We start from the raw sequence: 19874 nt of genomic DNA on the forward strand, positions 1-19874 counted from the left end.
TTGTATTCTTGGGGAGGTACCCTGTTGGATCGGACAGTTCTCACAGGCCAAACTAGACGATCTCTGACAACCCCTCTTTGCAATCTGGATCAATGAGAGGGATGCCCAGAAAGCGTTTGTACGACCTAGGTCCGGGTTGGACTGTTCCTGAAGGAACAGATGGATCTATTTTTACTTCCTTGCGAGGATATGTTATTTCAGGTGCGTACAAAGTGGCTTGGTATGGGACCTGTACTCTTGATTTATTTCCGACTAGGTTAATGGGGAGGATATTAGTGTGAGGTGGATGATCATGACATAACATACATATATTGCACTTGTGGAAGTGGATTCTCACATTTGAGTTACAAACATCATGCATCATCAACATTATGCATATATTATTACCCATGGTCATGACATCTTGTCGATGAATTATATATTGATAAATGGTAAATTTATGATATTGGTTGGGAATAAGTGTTGTTTACATTACATAGGCTGATTAGATAATCGTTTATGAGAACAATTGACGAGTTTGGTTATATTACTCATGTGGATTGGATAATTGTTTACGAGAACAACTGATGAGTTATAATGTGATATGTTATATATATATATATATATATATATATGAACTGTTTTTCACATCTGAGTGTATTATTCTGAGTAAGTCCACGCCGTCAATGAATTTATGTTCATCAGATGTCTTACTCTCTCTATTTCTCTTCTTTTTCTATTGCTTGCTTTTCGGACGTGTGCTCGTCAGGTAGACAACTTTGCTCGGATTTGGAGCTACCCGTCCGTGATGTTCCAAGAGGGGGCATGCAGAATTGAGGAGAGACAGTACCCTAACTTTGGAGTTAGTCACTAGGAGTTGCTTATCATTTTATGACTTTGGAAACACTGACGGCTTCAACTTGTCATGTCTTTGTTTAGTGTCTGTTGGCGATGATTAATATTTCCGCCCTTTCTTGTTGGATATGTATATTAAGTACTTATGATCTTTTGTATCTATGAAGATGTATATTCAGGAAATGTTGTATCATTTCAGTTACCGTTAGGTAACCAGTTTTGATTTCCGCGTTATATGTTACTTAAAGTGATGTCCGAGAAAAGAAAGGTTTTTAAAATGAAACAATTTTATACATCACCATTTAAAACAAAAAAATTTACCAATTTTTCGCAATGTTTTTTAGAAGTATTTTTCGGGGCGTTACAATCTTCACAATATATACTAATTTTATTTAATTTAATTACATTTATTATTTTTTGTTTAAAATATCACACTTATTTCTCATGTAGATACCTTGATTTTTTTGTAGATATAAAAAATGGATGAATAATTTATATAATTTCACTAAAACACATTAAATATCCATATAATTTAGCCTTAATATAAACCTTCTTTACACTAGTGATATATGATAATTATTTTTAAAAATTCCATCATAATTAATCTCAATCTTATTTATCAATTAATATGAAAATATTTAACTTATCATTGTAGAGCAATATTATGGGATATGAATTGGGGATTATCATATTAAAGTGAAGATTATTAAAACACTCAATTGAGAATGATCCATTTACATCAAAGTTAAATTATACTTTTTTCTCCAATCACTTATTTGAGTTACTTATTTGATCTATTAGATTTAATAAAATCAATTATTAAGATTGAGAATAACTAGTTTAACTTCAATTTTGTGTAAGGAGAGATTCGTTTACACTTAAATTAAGTTACACTAGTTACATTCAATCTCAACCATCCATTTTTTAAATTCATCGGACTGAATGAGTTACACTTAAAAGTTATTTAAGATTTCTCATTTTCTCTATTATCATTTATTTCAGTAACCCTTATGGTTCGTTGAATATGAGAAAATGGACGACTGAGATTGAGTGTTATAATATAACTTAATTTAGGTGTAAAAAAAAATCCCTCCTCTTAAATATCGAGTATTAAATCTATGCACTGACAATGTAAAGATATATACACAATCAATGCATCATCCACCGTTCATTTGAATTATTTTTTCTAAAAAGTCAATGATGATTGAAAATAAATGTTTAATGATGCAGTGACAGTGTAAAGAACTCTTACACTATCAGTATATACATATTTTTCTCTAAAATAATATCACCCAATATACATTTTTATGCAAGTAAAATTACTTTTTTTACTAATCAATTTTTAATGCTATGTTTTTATATATAATTAAATGTGTTTCTTCATCCTACATGTAAAAGACTAATATCTTTTGGGCATATAGCTCTATCTCTTAGTAAATGTTTATTTGAGAAATGGAAAGTTTGCTAATCCTTAATGTCATGGCTGAATTGATGAAAAAGAGTAAAATACAATAAAATGATAAGTAAATGTTTTTTTTAGGAAAGATTCTTACTGAATGGGAAATTTCAAGTTTCCAAACAATGAAAAAAACTAACTGCTATGGTTTCATATTTAAGACAACAATATCAATGAATATGGGTTTAGTTGATAAGAATATATGATAATATATGAATATATCTATAATATTTGAGGCGAATCTTGAATCTTCTAAATTCTAATGACTGTTTAAGTAATTGAATGAACATATTTTTTATAGCTCTATTATACCGTTATTATTATATAAATATAAAATGTGTGTATTAACTGTAGTTAATTTTTTTAGGAGAGGAAAGAGAAAAGAAAAATTTGAAACCATCTTACAAATATTTTTAAGGCTAAGTCTTTAAATCATAAAATAAAATAAATAATGGAATGACTTGTGAGACCAGAGCCACCTCTTTCCATGAATTGAGCGCTTATTATATTTATTTCTATAAAAAACATTACTACGCGTGTCAAACCAGAGCCATTCCTCATAGGTGCTGATTTTCTCTTACTTTATCTTTCTCCGTTCACCGTGTGTCCGTGTTCTTCATCTCGAGTAACTTTCATTTCCTCGTAAATCTCTTTCACTTCTCTCCCTTATCATCTTTTGCTTCCATAAGATACACTTTCCCTCCTTTACGAGTTTTTGCAACAACAAACAAAAAAACTAGCTCTTTGAGCTTGTAGAGTCGTTGATTTGCTTTGAACAAGTCAAAGAAACACAAAATCCTTTCTGGGTTTTCTTTATCGTATCCATTTCTTATCAAAAGTTCCTGATTTTTCTTTGTTCTTCTCTGTTACTGTTTCCAAGCTCTCCCACAAGCTTCGTTGTTTTATTCACTTTGAGATTATAGAATAGTTGATTTTCATTATTCAAAAAACTCAAAACCCTTTATGGGTTTTCTTAATTCCATCGAATTCTTATGAAAAGTTTGGAACTTTTTTGGAAGAAAGGGTTTTAAAATATGTCTGTGGAAAGGCCCTTTGAGGCGTGGGAAGAGGTTCAGCGCCATGGCCAAGACCTTGCAGACCGATTAGCTGAAGGTTTCAATGGTTTGGTTCAATCCCCTTTCTCATGGCCCAACTCCTCCAAATCGAAGCTTTTCGACCACAGCTTTGGTACGATAGATTTTGGAATGATAACTGAGGATTATGCAATCATTGGGGTTTCTGCGATTTTCGATATCGGTAGCCGGATAGGGCAGGTTGGAGCTGACTTCGGTGCCTGTTTGAATGGGATGGTTCAGCAGTTTTACAGGCTATTGCCTGTGCCGTATAAGCAGGAGGAAGATGATGTGATGGGATCGGTTTTGATCGGAGGGGATATGGGTAGTGAGAGGATTGGTATTGGGATTGTTGCTATGAGAGATGATTTAAGGTCTTTGAGTGCAAGGTTGAAGAATCATGGGTTTTCTGAGGATGATAATGTTGTTGCTGCTGGAACTGTTGATGAAGAAGGTGGAGGGTTTAATTTTGGTTCTAATGGTATTCTTGGTACGCGGCAGGTAACGAAAAATCTTGATTTGTGATTGTTATTTGGTTGCTAGTTGAATTGTTGGGTGTCATAGTTGGTTAGCTGCATCTGTTTGACTATTTAATAGTAGAGATTATTATGTGCTCTAATAGTAATATAGTTAGTGTATATTTCATTGTAAGATATTATTGAATTAATCTGACAATACAATTCAATTTTGTGCTGTTTTTTATGTGTTAATCCTATTGGTGAATTGCATTGAGTGCACCAAAGAATTTCTTTAATGATATAGGATAGTTTTTGTATTAAGTGGGTGGAAATCTTTTAAACCCTTTAAAGTATAGAGCTGTTGAAATATTGGCCTCTTTTCTCTATTGTGGAATTATTGCATTCATTTACTAAATCGTCGTTTTAAGTTCAAGATGCTACTCGACAGCATCTTGGCTGGCCAACATCTGGTGTAGAGCCTGATTATGTGTCTGATCGGTCATGATTCTGCTTTCTGCCTTTATTGGTGAGAAAGCCAAACACCACACACATGTTGGTGATGAATGTAAAATTAAGGTACAATACTTTTTGTATTAGAACAAGTTACACTACTATCACACTCATTAACTCATATTAGGTGAGGAAGACTTACTAGGTCTATGAATCTACCGTATATCAGTATTCTTTTATTCTTATTGAATATCTTGCATTTTGACTCAAATCATGTTTAATTTGAAGATAAGAATGTGTTATTTTGTTAGGTTTCTATAAAAAATACGTGTTCAATTATTTAGAAAGATCTTTTCTCTTTCCCATCATTTAAATCCAGCCTCTCTTGTCTGTGATTTCTCTTCGATTGCCCACCATTTTATTCTTCAATTAATTGTCTTGTTAGATACCAATTTTAGCCACAAAAAAAAAATCAGTACATGAAAAAATTGCCCATTAATCATCATAAACTCTAAATGCAAAAAATGAGTGACAAAGACCGTTAAGCATATACGGGTCTAGTTTCATTCAAATATTTTCATATTAATGAGTTGGTTTTATCCAAATAACTAATTATCACCTACTAGCTGTCAAAATTATTTTGTTAATCCGGAGAGATTTATTCTATTGAATATTTATTCTGGAAGGTGTATAATAAAATGTACAATTTCTGTAATATGTATTTTGTCTCCACATATCTCTTTTCTCTTGCTCATTGCCATCCTCTTATGTCTATTTCATTTTCTGACTTCTTTTTTGCCAAGTGCAGGAAACCATAAATTTGACAACAACTTACAATAGTAGAACCCAAAAGGTGGAAGGTTCTTTATCTGCAAGGGGAGATTTATGGAGAGTAGAGGCATCACATGGTAGCTCTACATCTGGAAATGAAAATTCATCACTTTTCCTAGCTCAGCTTGGACCGCTCCTATTAGTCCGTGATTCATCTCTTCTTTTGCCCGTTCATTTGTCAAAGCAACACTTGCTTTGGTATGGCTATGACAGGAAGGTAATTATCTCGTTAACTTACGTTAATTGACTTTTCTATAAAATTGTTAATAAATATGGAATAATAAGCATTACTTTATCTTATAATGAGTTTTTTTTTATTGTCAGAATGGGATGCATTCTCTTTGCCCAGCAGTATGGTCAAAAGACAGAAGGTGGCTGTTGATGTCCATGCTTTGTATCAATCCCTTAGCTTGTGTAAGTTGATTGCTATTTATCGCTGTAAAAACACTACCTATAATTTTTAGCTAGAATTCCTGAAAAGCCAAGCCAATACGTTAGGCTAAAAGGAAATGATTTTACAATTTGACCATGAAGTTAATTCAAATATAGAAATCCAATTCACAGTATGTCATTTTAAAGTCAAGGCCAGATAAAGAAGATGCTTTACAAAGGTGGATTGCAGATGCTGGATTTAATATTCCAGGAGAAACTAATTTACTGTTTTATATTAGCAATTTCTTTGTATAAACCGATACAATAATTTTTCTGTCTTTGATTCTGCAACCAGTCATTTGTGGATCTACAATTTCCAAATGGACAACTTACCTATGTATCCGGCGAGGGTCTGACTACTAGTGCCTTCCTTCCTGTTTGCGGAGGTCTTCTACAAGCTCAGGGTCAATATCCCGGGGAAATGAGATACAGCTTTTCATGCAAGGTTAGAGTCTAAATTAGTGAAGACATTAACTAAGTAGTCTAGTCAACCAACTGCGGAATTTTATGATTTCAAACTGATTTCTCATGCATGGGAACTAATATATGCTACTATTCTATTTTCATAGAACAATTGGGGAACAAGAATGACTCCAATGATACAATGGCCAGACAAGTCATTTTCTCTTAGTCTTGATCAACATTTGGCCTGGCAGAGATCTGGTCTCATTGTGAGGCCAACTGTTCAATTTAGGTAAGATGTTACGCTCCATTTTTATGCCTTTTTCTTAATTGTGGTTTTCTTGTTTTCTTTTTTGGGGAGGGTATATTAATAATTCCATAAGGGAGAACATAGTTGAAGTATGTTCTTTCTTTTCCTGGTTAATGTTGTTCGGATGTTAGAGGGAGTCCTTTTAGTAAAAGGAATCTAATAAGTAATAACAGTAGCAGCCTGGAAATGCGTGTAAAATTCAATCAATGTGTTCCAATGAAGTACAATAATCTCTAGTAGACATAGCTCACTCTGAAGAAAAATAAACTAAACTGTAATTTATTAATTAAAGATGATTAGAGCAACAAAGGGCATTTAAATATAGAAGTATACCCTTGATGTTTAAGCCTGGATTGTGAAGAATTTTAACTGTGTGATGTTGCTATGTTCTTTTCTTTAAGTTGATATTTACTTTCGAACTTAGAAGATTGTAAAGCTCTTCCTTTAATTATAAGGTGACACAGTATCCGATGTCAGTGTTTCGAGCAATTATTGTTTTACATATTTAGTTCTGTTGTTTAGATGTCTAACCTTTTTGTATTTGCTAAATGAGCTTCTTCTAAGATTCTAATTTCCCCCTACTTGTGAAACTATTAGTTTTTAATATTCTAATTATCAATAGTATTATAAATATACTTCCTATGCTTCTAGTTCAACTCCAACATGTATTGCTTCCGATACAAATATATTATATTATTGTCTTTAATTTTGTTCACGTGCCTTATCTTTTTGTTTTCTATATATGGCCAGTGTGTGTCCTACTTTTGGTGGAAGCAATCCAGGGTTGCGGGCGGAATTCATTCATTCAGTTAAAGAGAAACTTAATCTAACTTGCGGATGTGCCTTAACGACTTATCCTTCTGCGTTTGCATCAATATCTGTGAGTTGTTTCCGAGCCAGCATAATTTATTGTTGACCTCTGGATGATAAATATTAGTTGGTATGAATTAGAATTTAGAAAGATGAAAATATTTAATATAGTAATAACTTTGTAAACCAAAAATGAAAATAATTAGCTTTCTAAGTGAGTTATATACACTTACACAGCATTATTATTTAAGCAAAAAAAGTTTTGGTTTCTTGGCTCACACTTCTGTCTTGTATTTTCAGATTGGCAGATCAAAGTGGAATGGGAATGTTGGTAACTCAGGTCTTGTTTTGAGAGTGGATACCCCCCTCAGCAATGTTGGGTGCCCTTCTTTCTCTGTTCAGATAAATAGTGGCATTGAGTTTTGATACCATTCCACTGCTTTGTACCATATTTTGTAGCTGTATATAGGTTTGGTCTAAGAACTAGTATGGGGCATGAATGTGAATAGAAAATCTTGTCCCAATAGGATGTCAAAATTTCCATTTTATCTCACATTGGCACAAATTATCTGAAAGCACGTATCATAATACTGATTTGCTTCAATCATCATCATTCAGAGGCTCTTTTATTTGAATAGAATCCCATGGTACAAATGCAAACAACAAAAACGTGAAATTAAAGTGAAATACATTTTTGTAAATTTGAGACCAACTCTAATGTTTTTACTTTTTACTCATTTTTTAGACTGACATATAGTACATGCCACAGTATATGTTCGTAACTGTAACATAGTAACAAAAAATCATTAAAAACACAGTAAAAGTTCATCAAAAACATTCTATATTGTATTATAAATGTTTTTATTTCATTTTTATCAATCGCAATATATTGTAACATAAATTCAGCTATCCAAAAATAACACTATATCATGATATTTCTGATGATTATAATATGGTTCTCGGGAATATACATTATGTACTAAAGATTCTCCAGCATTTTATCTTCTCAATCACTTTAAACAATGGTTATTTTCTCATCATCCGCATGTTATATTTTTTTCCTTTTCAATTCAAGGTCTCAAAAGGAAGATCTGAAAATGAACGGCTGATATGAGAGATTGAGAGTCATGAGTGAATTGTTTATGTCACATACATTAAGTAGTGGAAAATGTAGCTACAAGTGAAGGTAACATTACAAAATACAACAAAATATTCTCCATGCACTAATACTGCAATTTGCTTACTAGGTTGTGGTTTTGTTAGTACATTTTCTCCTAATGCTTGATAAAACGCGATCTAAGCACCATGAATGCCTTTTCATGCCTAATAATGTTGCAGCCTACCATCTTTTCTTTTAGACATTGTATATAACTGCATATTATATGCTATCATATTATCCTGTTACATTTCAGCTTCTTCAAAACAAAAAAAGAACAAGAATTTCATGTGAGATGTTTACTCATAACATTACAATGAATCACCCATCACCATGAGAATATCAAAGGAGTTTGCTTGTTGAAGAACTATCATCTAAACTTTGAAGAGATATGGAGGAGTCAATCCATGGCCCATCTGCGGATTTGTCTCTTTGGTGCATACTTTCTTGTGAGAGTTGGGAAGAAACAAAAGTTTGGCTGTCTTGTGATATCAACTTCAAGGCTTTAAATCTTGCATGTTCGCTACTCTCGCCCCTCTCACCGCGCATGATTATCGGTGCTTGAATCGGTGTTTTTCCTTCAAGCATGCTTACTACAGATGACATGGGTGGCCTAAGAGTTGGAGACGGATTGGTGCATAAGAGAGCCAAGCTCAACATTCTCATTGCCTCCACTGAAGAGTACCTTGAACCAAGACCTGGATCCACCAAATCCAAAAGGTTTCCTTGCTCTTGGAGAACATAGGCCTAGTAATTAGAAATTTAACCAAACTATTAAATATAAAGAGAAACAAGGAAAGCACAATGGTAAAAAATAAAAGAAAATGAGTATAGTAGATTTTGAAATTTTCCTATGAGAAGCATTCTGCATAAGCTTATTGTCTAATAGTAATAATGGGCTGAAAACTGAGATGAGCTTGCCAAACATATTTTAAGCATATTGAACTCAACTTACCCAATCCAGAAGATAAACAAACTCTTCTTTTGGTCTGTAATTTGTGTTGCTCTTTCCACTAACAATCTCTAAAGCTACAACTCCGAAGCTATAAACATCTGCCTTGTCGGTCAAGTAACCCCGCATAGCATACTCAGGTGCCATGTAACCACTGATAATACATGTAGTGTACAATAGTCAGTGACTTAAGAAAACAATAAAACAGAAGTATTTCTTGACTATTTAAATGATTATAACTTTAAGCAGTTGAAATATTGTGGATAGCAGTGCAAACAAAATATTTATGCAAATAATATATGATCAACTAATAGGTTTGACAGAGTACTAACATTGTTCCCGCTATCCGTGTGCTGATATGGGTATTCTCTTCTTCATCAAGTTTCGCCAAACCAAAGTCGGAGATCTTGGCATTCAGATTCTTATCAAGTAAGACATTGGTTGCCTTAATGTCCCTATGTACAATTTTCAACCTTGATTCCTCATGAAGATAAGCTAATCCCCTTGCTATCCCGACACAGATCTTCATTCTTGTGGGCCAGTCTAAGTTCAGCTTCTGTTCTTCTTTACCTAGCAAAAGTTTAGTGACAAGGTCAAGTGAAAGTGTTTTTTTCAAGTTGCATCTTAATTTTGCAGTAGGGTCATGCATACACAACCACAAGGTGTTCATTAAGCATTACCAAAAAGTGCGCGAGCAAGACTATTGTTCTCCATGTATTCATATATTAGCAGCAACTGGTTTGATTCAATGCAGCAGCCATAAAGATTCACAAGATTTGGATGCTGCAAAGCAGATATCATTCCTATTTCATTGACAAATTCACGGTTCCCTTGCTTTGATTTGGACGAGAGCTGCTTAACAGCAATTACTTCACCATCTGGAAGTACACCCTGTGATTATTCCATGAATTTAGTATAACGTTTTTATGTGTAAATGTTGAGGGATATGTGGCATGCTCAAGTGTTTTCAAAACTTGAATTGCTTAAGTAAGTCATATAATTATAATCTGTGCAATGTTACCTTGTACACTGGCCCAAAGCCTCCTTCACCTATTTTATTTGCTGGGTCGAAGTTATTAGTGGCTGCTTTAATTTGTCTTAAACTGAAATAACCTGTTTTCAGGTCTAGAAGTTCTGCAACAAGGTATATTTATAAATAGAATCACTATTAAGATTAAAATAAAAGAGTAGTCATAAATAAGATAAAAAGAGAGAAAAGAAAGGCACAGAAAGAGCAAAGTAGAGAATCCAACAAAATTATTTGGCATAATAATTAACTCTAATATTCATGTTCTTTTAAATATATCATCACTTTCCCTTCAAGAAGTATATTAATTTTGGATCTTTACATCAAATTTGATGCATTAAAATGATGTAAATGTACAAATAAAAATCATGTTTATTACCACATCATAGATTATAGAGGCATATTCATCAAGCTTGACAGCTAACCCTGAACCTTCTTTTAACAAAACATAAATTACAAGAGCGGCAAGTAGCTGCTTATGAAAATCATGTTTATCACCACATTTGATCCTCTTTGCCACAATTGCCTCATTGATTTATCATATCTGGTGTGAGAGGAATCAGAGGACTTTTTGTAGAAGAACTAGATTGAAGGTGTCATTTTTAAGGAGATTCATCAAGAGGTTAAATATATAGTGCAATTTTTGAATACTTGTAATTTGAAAACGTCTGTTAGGCATTTTTTTGGATGTTATAGGCTACAATTTTGGAGGTTGATCTATCTTTTGTGATGTAATCCTGTTTTTGTGAGGTAGGTTGGATCTTGCTCAAGTTAGAGGTTTTCCAAAAGGTGGCTAACTTTTGTGTTGATCTAATATGCGCTGTTGTTTGTGTCGGTGGTCTCAGGTAACGATAATTTTCCATTACCTAAAAAAGGTAGCTGAATATGGATTGAATCTTACCTTTGTCTGTTGTATCTTTCCCACCAAGGAAACCCATCTTCCGAAGGGCAACCAGTATGAGTACGACAAACACGCATGATGCAGCTACAATTCCACCAATTGCTCCAGCAGACAACCCTCCTGATTTAATTTTAAAGTCTACAACAAAGTAGAAATGCTTATAGAAAATGACACAACGTGGTGATCGAGAGCGAAATAAGAAACATCAAACAAACAATAATGACATCAATACTTACTTGGTGTCACTGTGATAGCAGATATAAGAGGTCCGTATACACCTCTGTCAGGAATAGCAGTAGTTCCTTTCCCTGCCCAGTATAAGTGGATTTCTAAGGTGCTATCGTTAACATCCACGTCAATTTCCTCAGTGATTCCCTTACCAACTCCACCAGCTGCTTCCATGATGTTATAATCTTTCAAATATTTAATACCCTGCCAAGATGCAGCATTGAAAAGGTTTTATCTTCAGAACTTCTGTTTTATCCAATACCAGTTATGAGAAATGACAAATATGTAAGAAAAAACCAAAAAACGTAGCAAAATATTTTTGGCTTCATTACTAACTTGAATTGAAACATCAAATATGCGCCTTCCAAGACTGCTAAACGTTTGGTCATCAGAAAACATTATCTCAGCAAAATGGAGCTTCACATTGTAATTTCCCTTCATCATACAAAGGCCATAGTACTTTAGTGATAGAGGGGCAAGGCGAGCAGTTTGGTAGTATTCTGGGCCACTAATATTCAAAGAAAATGTATTTGCTGCTAAATGATTAGCGTAATCATTTCCCAGGTATATTCCCGTGCTGCTATAAGCCCATCGATCATCATTCCTAAGGTCAAAGCTTGAAACACCATTTGTCTGGAGATCACCTACATAGCTGTAGCCCTCAAACTCACCTTCAGGTCCTCCACAGTTTATGAACAATGAATGATCTGCGGAGACAGTGAAAATCTCATCAGAAGTTACTCCTACAAGAAACTATCACAGTTTTATTTACGAGATTATTCTAGTGTATAGAAACATGATTGATATACTACATCTCACACTGTGATTTTCCTGGACAAGGTAGGTTCTTCTTCAAACAAAAAACTCTACAAGATGAATACAGTTAGTTTCAACAGATGAGTCAATGGTGATTGGCGATAAACAAGTGGAAATTAAGCAACAGAACTTACGAAGTGATTGCTGAAGAAGAATGGCTTGAAGCTAAGTTCCTGTTCAGTAATAATAAGAGTTGGTTATTGACATAGTCACATAGCTGAAACAGTTTTGTAATTGCTACAGAAAAAGAAACTTACAAATCCCCCTGCTGGCAAGTAGTTGCAGAAGATTCTGTAAAATTGTTGTAAGATAAATCCCTTAAAAAGAACATAAGGTAAGATTGAATTTTAATATCTTCGTAATTCAATGACTGCTCGAGATTAATTACAAGAGGCAAAACTGACAGGACACTATATGGTGTTCTGTACTGACTAAATTTCATTCAATTAGAGAAAACAAAATCAAGGAAATATGCTAACATATTTTTTTTCCAGTCCAGTATCCAGTCTTGAATCGGTCCACTCAGAGAATTGTTAGTCAGAAACCTGCATCGATAATTAATATCTGTCTTACGCATCCGTTTGGCTAATCTTCTGGTCATCAGATTAAAATGTTCACTTACATGTAATCTAGCGCATCCAAGCCCTGAATTGAATCTGGTATTGAACCGGTCAACATGTTGAAGCTTAGGTCTCTGCAAGAAAAAAATGATTATGAAGAGCAAAATGTAAATGCTTAGCAGGAGAGAGAGCAGAACCTTGAGATATATACCCATTTGGTGCAACTTACAAAGTTTTTAAATTTGTCATTTCACCAATGTAATGTGGAATGGGACCAGTGATCAAGCAATTTCTCAACTCCCTAAGTCACAGAAATAAACCACCTTATTAAAAGCCCTAAAGAATTAATAGTTCGTAACATAATGGCCGAATAACTTTCAACTCACAGTCGTTTCAAGTTCTTCAAATTCTCCAGATCAGGAAATGTCATAGTTGATCCATTCAAATCACTTATTCTCCTGATACAGAAATGTTATAAATGAAAGAAAATGTTCCTCCATTGAAGATTGCATTCCACAACACAATACAATATATGAAGATAAAATGCAGCAATTCAGCAGCATTCTATAAAGGAGAATGTACTCACAATTGAGTCAAAATTTTCAACTCGGATATGGTGGAGGGAATTGGGCCTTCCATAGATGTTCCTTGCAGATCCCTACCCAAAATAATCATCATATAATGGAAATGAAGTTAAGCATATGATATAAAATTGTTTTCTTCTCCAACGAGGAAAAGGTTAAGGATGAAAATCGTAAAAATGTAAATGTATACTCACAATCTGTCGAGTTTGGTCCAGTTCCCAATAAAAGCAGGTATCTTTCCGGATAAACTGCTCCCATCTATCCGACTGCAGCAAATTTAAAGAGTGGTTTTAGCATTCAAGATTTAACAGATATACAAACAATAAAAATAAGAAATAAACATTTTTATCACTTCATATCACTCACAAATCGGTCAGATTCTTCAGTTTGCTAAATGTTTCTGGTATTATCCCTGTAAAATTATTTGCAGAAAGAAGTCTGCAGATTCATCAAAAAAAATTAGCCACGACGAAAATGAAAAAATAGATAATAGGGGGATGTTTGGTTTACGAAAGTGTTTCCTGTTTTCATTGATAGTTACAAGTATACCACCTTGATTTTAATGTATTTCCAGTTTTCAAAGATCTGTATAGTAAACAATGAATACAACAAATCTTCGAAAACAGAACGGGATTAAAACAATGTGGCGTACTTTTAGTTATCAACAAAGCAAAATTTAAAACAAGAAACATTTTTTCAAATCAAACAGGTAAGGTAGTCTCCATGAATGCAGAAAGATAAATGATAAAAATTGAGTGATGCATTTCAGATAAAAATGAGTAGAAAGAAAGAAACAACAATCTTACAGTCTCTTTAAGTTGCTCAAATTTCCAAGACTCGGAGGAAGTGGTCCTCCAACCAGATTATCTTCTAAGTTCCTGTAAACATGTATATCAATATTATTAATCAAGTACTTCACCTCCATTATCAACATTTTCTAGATAACAACAAAGTTTCTCCAACACTTACAGTTCCTCCAGATTAGCAATCTCACCAACTTCTGAGGGTATCGAACCACTTAATCGATTTCCCAAAAGAGACCTGGACCATAGAAACAGTAGTGCCTTGATCATGAAACATGTGCTCAATGCAAATAATTTAAGCCACTTAGGTAAAATTGAGAAAACTTAAAAGGTTGCTAGTAAGCAAATTGCTTGATAAAAATGGAATGTGCATTGTACATGCTGAAACCAAAGGATTCTTGCATGGAGAGGCATGCTAGATACATAAATTATTAATGACAATAGAGTTAACTTTTAGAAGAGTTTGGTGTTTGCTACATGTAACACAAGATGGACTAATCGAGAAAAATGGTAAAACTCAATCACCAAAATGGTTGCTCAGTACAAGTAGTCTCACATGCAGGAATATAAGCGAATTCTGCAGGGCCAATAATGCTTTCAACTCAACTAACTGAAGGAATGTTCCAACATTCAATTCTACCCGGCCAACTAGCAATCTAACTCAGAGTGAAACTAACTGCACTAACTAAACAAGCAACTAACAACCAGCATGCTTCGTACATTGAGCGAGAGAAGAACACAAATATTCAAAGGTAACATTGACTTACAAAATGATGAGCGATGTATGCGCAAAACTCTTAGGAAATGAGCCATTGAGATAGTTGCGAGTGAGATCACTGCTTAGTACAAAAGTTTCTGTCAGTTTTTAGCAGATTCTGTTGCATTTAATGAAGATATTAATGTTTCACTTTCACATGCAAAATCATAACAATTATACACTGAGTCACAGGAGAAATTTTATGCACCTACCTATAATCAACATTTCCTGTCACAATTATAAGATTTATGAACACAAATGAAAATATGAAGAAAATAGAATTTACAATCACTCACAGTACTGTCAGATGAGTGAGATTTCCAAATTCACTAGGCATAACTCCAGATATATTTTGACCCTTGAGCAAGCTATCATAGCCAAAAACTATGGTATTAATATCCCATAAAAGAAAATTACAGAGGTAATATAAAGTTTAATTTAATTTAGAATGTGTAGAAAAAGACCTACATGTTGGTAACATGGCAAACAGTGCTAGATTGGAAAGTGCAATCACATGTGATGTTCCTTACGATGTCATCATTTATATTAATTTTTGCATTAAATCCTTGATCCTCGATGCAGGAACTTTGTGTTACTTTCCAGTTCAAGTTCTCTAGTTTATCAGATATTGTTTGTAGAACATTCACTGCAACACACAATATAAACCATGATTCATCTACTAATACACTCTCAATCATTCTGAATCTTACAAAGATAAACCTTAGGAAACAAAAGAAATTAATAGTTTACGGTAAATGTTGGGACAAATAAAGAAGTCGAGACGAGTTGAACAACATATTAATAGATACAAATAGAAATACTCATAAATCTAATACCTTATGTTTCTCGGCAGGTAAAAGTATCATATCGATTCCACCTATGCTGTTATTTACTTAGCTCGCTAATAAAAAGACTAAAATCACTCTCATATTACTTGGACCGGGTCTTCTCATAAATTCTCAATAGGAAATGTAACCATCATTGTTTAAGTAAAAAAAAGAAGGTAATTTTGTATTGAGAAGTGGAACATTTAACAATTTCAAGAGTGCTTGACTTAGATTAACAAGGTTGATTTTCTCAAATTATATTCTTCAAAGTTCAAACAATGTATTTAGGGACTTGTATAGTTTGATAGAGATTCACTTACTATTAGTTTGAGAGTTGAATTTTGGAGGGGAAGGAAGAAAAAAGAAGGCTTGGGAGCCATGAAATATACCATGACTCCCAAGCCTTATATTTCTCTTCCTTCCCCTCCAAAATCCAACTCCCAAACTAAGCAAACTATTTAATGATAAAAATAAATAGTGCGAGAGTATCTGAATTCAACCCCAGCTATGTAATTTTAGTGATCCCATAAAAAACTTTGCATAGAAGAAAGTAAATAGTTATATTTGACAAATTATTTACTAACTTTCAACTTCACAAGTTTAAATCTAAAAATATTTATTATATAGATAAATTAAAAAATAATAATTTTTTAAAATTTATCCAAATAGGGATTTAGAGATGTATATTTCAACAATTAAAAAATTCCTATTAAAAAACCATAATTTGACAAATAAACAATTTAAAAAGCCTAGAAATAATTTAAATAGAGATTCATAATTCAACCATTAAAATTAAAATTTATTTACTAGAATCACTTGGGGAAGTGAAACTCCCTAGAAACATATTGATTCAGTAAAGAGTAAAGTGGTCTCAAATACAATACATAGAGAGTTGATATCTAAATCATGATATTAAAAATATTGTTAAAATTAATAGTTCAGGCAATCTAGGTGTCTGCATTAATAACACTGAACAGAAACTTTCTATAATTTCAAATAGATAAGAATTTATGTTCAAATATCTAATGCCCATAACTTTGAACTTGATTATTTCAACAACAAAAAACTTGCAAGTTGCAACCGCCTTAAATGAACATGAGGACAATGAAACATGAACATGAGACTGTTTTCATTATGTGTCTTGTGTGACCAAGTCATAGATGGTGGGCAATATAATATAAGAAATTGAATTTTTCTTAAAGAATTTAAAGATGATGCAATGCTATTTAATTTCAGATTCAGACCATACAGCTGTATTTAGGAAAGGTTTGTGACTATGCAATAAAAATAATTTCTCATTCTACAATATTTTTATGCATCTTTATCTTCATCCATCTCACAGCCACACAAAAAAGAATAATTTAGTCTCTTTCATCTCTTATCTTCATAATTTATCTATTCTTATCATCTTATTCCTAGAATGCTATAAATTCCACATAAAAACTAATATTTTGCTACTAGAAAGGGACCGCTATGACAGTTTGGTATGCTATTGTAGAAATCTAATACTATCAACACAGAGGGAAAATTATCGAACATTAAAAAATAAATGATTAAGTAGACAAGTTTGTAATTAGAAGACTAGATTAAAACTAACAATAAATGACCAAAATACTATTTTAGCATATTATTTAAACTTATTATATTTGTTTATTAAAATAATTAAAATTTGTTAATTATAATAACTTAATTTTAAAAAATAAAATATGGAATAACTTAATCTAAAATTACTCTCACATTACAAAAAGACCCCAAAAAGGACATTCAAATTAAATTAAAAAATCATATAATATAAGTTAAGTTCAATTATAAAAATCTTAATTAATTTTACTTTTATAAGTGTAGACTTAAAAAATACCCACATATTTCATCCGTTTCTTAGAAATTGAGTTTGATATCATGTACATAGATTAAAAATGATTAATTTGTTTATTTTGATTAAAATACTAAGATTTAATCATTATTTATTTCAAAAGGGATAAATAAGAGGTGACAAAATAATATAATTGGAAGACAAAAAAGTGCATAATTAAGTTTTAAATTTATAAAACATCAATTGTAACAAAATTTAAACATAAACCTTTAAAAAACGAGGGCAGTAATTACTAGTGCTAATAACTATATTGAGCATTGATTAAGAAATGGAGAAGAAGAAAAAATATAATTTGTATTGAAAGACAAATGGCTGTCCCTCACTCTTGTCTTCCAATTTCCAAAGGTGTCAATCTCACATTGTGGCATAACTTTTGAATTACTAAACACTCCAAAATCCAAAATAATTAGCATATTAATAACGAAAAGCCCTATTAATGTAAAGTGGTGCCATAAAATGAAAACTCCAGTCATAAAGATTTTGTTTTATACATTATTCTACGATCTTCCATTTTATCACGCTAAGGACATGTGCAATGCTAGTTGTTTAAAGAATATCATGCCACATATACTAAACATAATCAAAATTTCATGATTGTATAAATAGATGCTACATGTACAGCAAGAAGATATGCAAGAAAGCAAGAAGATTTAAGAAAGAAAGTGTAGTTTTTCACGTGGAAAGAAATTGTTGTTTTTCTGCATTATATATATTTAATCCTCATTAATTCTTTGAATAAATTTATACTGACAATTTAATCATATTACAAACAGATGAATCCAAAGATCTAGCAAACAAAACAATTTTAACTTTAACTTGAGCATATGAGATGCATAACTTCAAACGAAAAAACAACCCAAATTTAATGTAAAAGGAAACATTGAAAACAAGGATTTGAAAATATCTGGCAACAATCATCAAAACCCAGACATCAAAAAATTATTGCGAAGTTCTGTTTAACACAAACAATGGACAATGGACACTGATGCAAAAATTTCAAAACTTAATGCAATTTCCACTTCAAAAAGTATTGTACAAGATTATTATCATTATTTTCAGTGTTAGTTTTCATTACTTTGTATATTCATCTATAGCCTACACAAGTGAAATCGGTTAGAACTTAGGAAGGAGGTTAAAAGCAGTTTCTTTTTTGAATTATTTTATCTGGGTTCTGAATTATAAAAGAAAACAAAGGCATTATTTGTTTAAAAGCTTCAAAAGAGTTTATTTGTTGTTCCAATAGCTGAAACAGAGTTATTAAACACATCAAAATGAAGCATAGAAAGTACCTTCTTCTTGTGGTATGAGTTGAGCGTTGGATTCAAATACTTGAAAGCAGTTGAGAAACAGAAACCCCAAGAAAATAACATAAACAAGTTTGAAGTTTGACATCTGAAACCACATTTTGCATAGTCTCAAATCTTCACCTTCGTCGGTTTTGAGATATATATCCGTCGTTATTGACTCTGTGAGAAAGGGAGAACAAGTACAAGTAAGAGAAAGTGAAGTAGACAAAACAACAAGAGTTAGTAGTACTATGATTTGTCAAAGATGTTTTTTTTGGGTAAACAATAATAGGCGTTTAAATATCTGAAAAAGTCAAGTTCAGTATAATAATTATAAGATTTGTTTAGATTTGTTATAAATTTTAGAAGATACGTGGATTAAGATTATATTTTCTTATTTAACTAGTAGAAAAATGCACCGGATGCATTGTTTTTTGAAATTGTCTTATAAGAGAGAATTTTTAAATTAATATATCCTTCAAAATTCCTTTTCATAACCTAATATTATTAAAAATATTTGCATTAACTTAATAATTAATTAAATTAAGAGTTTAAAAATTGATAAATTAATATGTTGAATGTTTGACCCTCATTAATATTACACAAGTCAATAGAATTAAAATTGTTGTATTCATTTTCATCATCTAATATTATTAAGTTTAAAAATATTTGGATCAACTTAATAAATGATTGAATTAAATTATAAATATTTTTACTTGAAATCATATTCATTTATTCAATAGTTAATGAACATATTGTTCTTGTTTATAAAAACTCTCCATTCTTTTAGTGATCTTATAGATTTCGATAAGTACTTTGAACTATAATGTCCACTGAGTTATCAAAATTAACAAATGTATATGTCATTAGGTAGGAAATGACTTAGTTATGATAATTGTAAAGAAAAATAAATAATATAATTTTAGTTAATACATACCAATTCTATTATATTTTTTATGTGAGCGAGTAGGTACAATTACCAATAGTTTATTATAATATTTTAAATTATATCATTGTCTTGAATATATGTCAATAAATTATATGTCTT

The 19874-nt window shown here is 32.1% G+C and overlaps 2 protein-coding genes and 1 long non-coding RNA gene across 4 annotated transcripts; 2 read left to right on the forward strand and 1 right to left on the reverse strand.

The window, feature by feature from the left end:
• LOC109351946 lies at positions 2841 to 7666 on the forward strand. Its single transcript, XM_019593673.1, has 7 exons — positions 2841 to 3864; positions 5080 to 5319; positions 5427 to 5516; positions 5830 to 5979; positions 6104 to 6228; positions 6997 to 7126; positions 7357 to 7666. The coding sequence occupies exons 1-7, from the start codon at positions 3325 to 3327 to the stop codon at positions 7480 to 7482; spliced, it is 1401 nt and encodes a 466-aa protein (XP_019449218.1). The 5' UTR covers positions 2841 to 3324; the 3' UTR covers positions 7483 to 7666.
• Positions 8257 to 19040, reverse strand: LOC109351947 (probable LRR receptor-like serine/threonine-protein kinase At1g53440). Of its 2 annotated transcripts, XM_019593674.1 has the most exons (24): positions 18830 to 19040; positions 15309 to 15486; positions 15137 to 15208; positions 14851 to 14919; positions 14250 to 14321; positions 14087 to 14158; positions 13647 to 13718; positions 13475 to 13546; positions 13283 to 13354; positions 13083 to 13154; positions 12926 to 12997; positions 12759 to 12830; positions 12616 to 12681; positions 12394 to 12453; positions 12271 to 12309; positions 12140 to 12186; positions 11657 to 12027; positions 11329 to 11524; positions 11093 to 11230; positions 10186 to 10298; positions 9845 to 10055; positions 9497 to 9734; positions 9168 to 9318; positions 8257 to 8959 (listed from the first exon to the last, which is right to left on the reverse strand). In XM_019593674.1, exons 1-24 carry the CDS (start codon positions 18942 to 18944, stop codon positions 8555 to 8557), a joined length of 3045 nt encoding a protein of 1014 aa, XP_019449219.1. In that variant the 5' UTR covers positions 18945 to 19040; the 3' UTR covers positions 8257 to 8554. The 2 variants fall into 2 exon arrangements, with proteins under 2 accessions (XP_019449219.1, XP_019449220.1); XM_019593675.1 differs by lacking the exon at positions 18830 to 19040 and having other exon boundaries at positions 15305 to 15402.
• LOC109351948 lies at positions 10793 to 17014 on the forward strand. Its single transcript, XR_002108306.1, has 2 exons — positions 10793 to 11066; positions 16645 to 17014. It is a non-coding gene; the product is annotated as an uncharacterized LOC109351948 (long non-coding RNA).

Source organism: Lupinus angustifolius, chromosome LG07, assembly GCF_001865875.1.
Source record: "Lupinus angustifolius cultivar Tanjil chromosome LG07, LupAngTanjil_v1.0, whole genome shotgun sequence".
Classification (NCBI taxonomy): domain Eukaryota; kingdom Viridiplantae; phylum Streptophyta; class Magnoliopsida; order Fabales; family Fabaceae; genus Lupinus; species Lupinus angustifolius.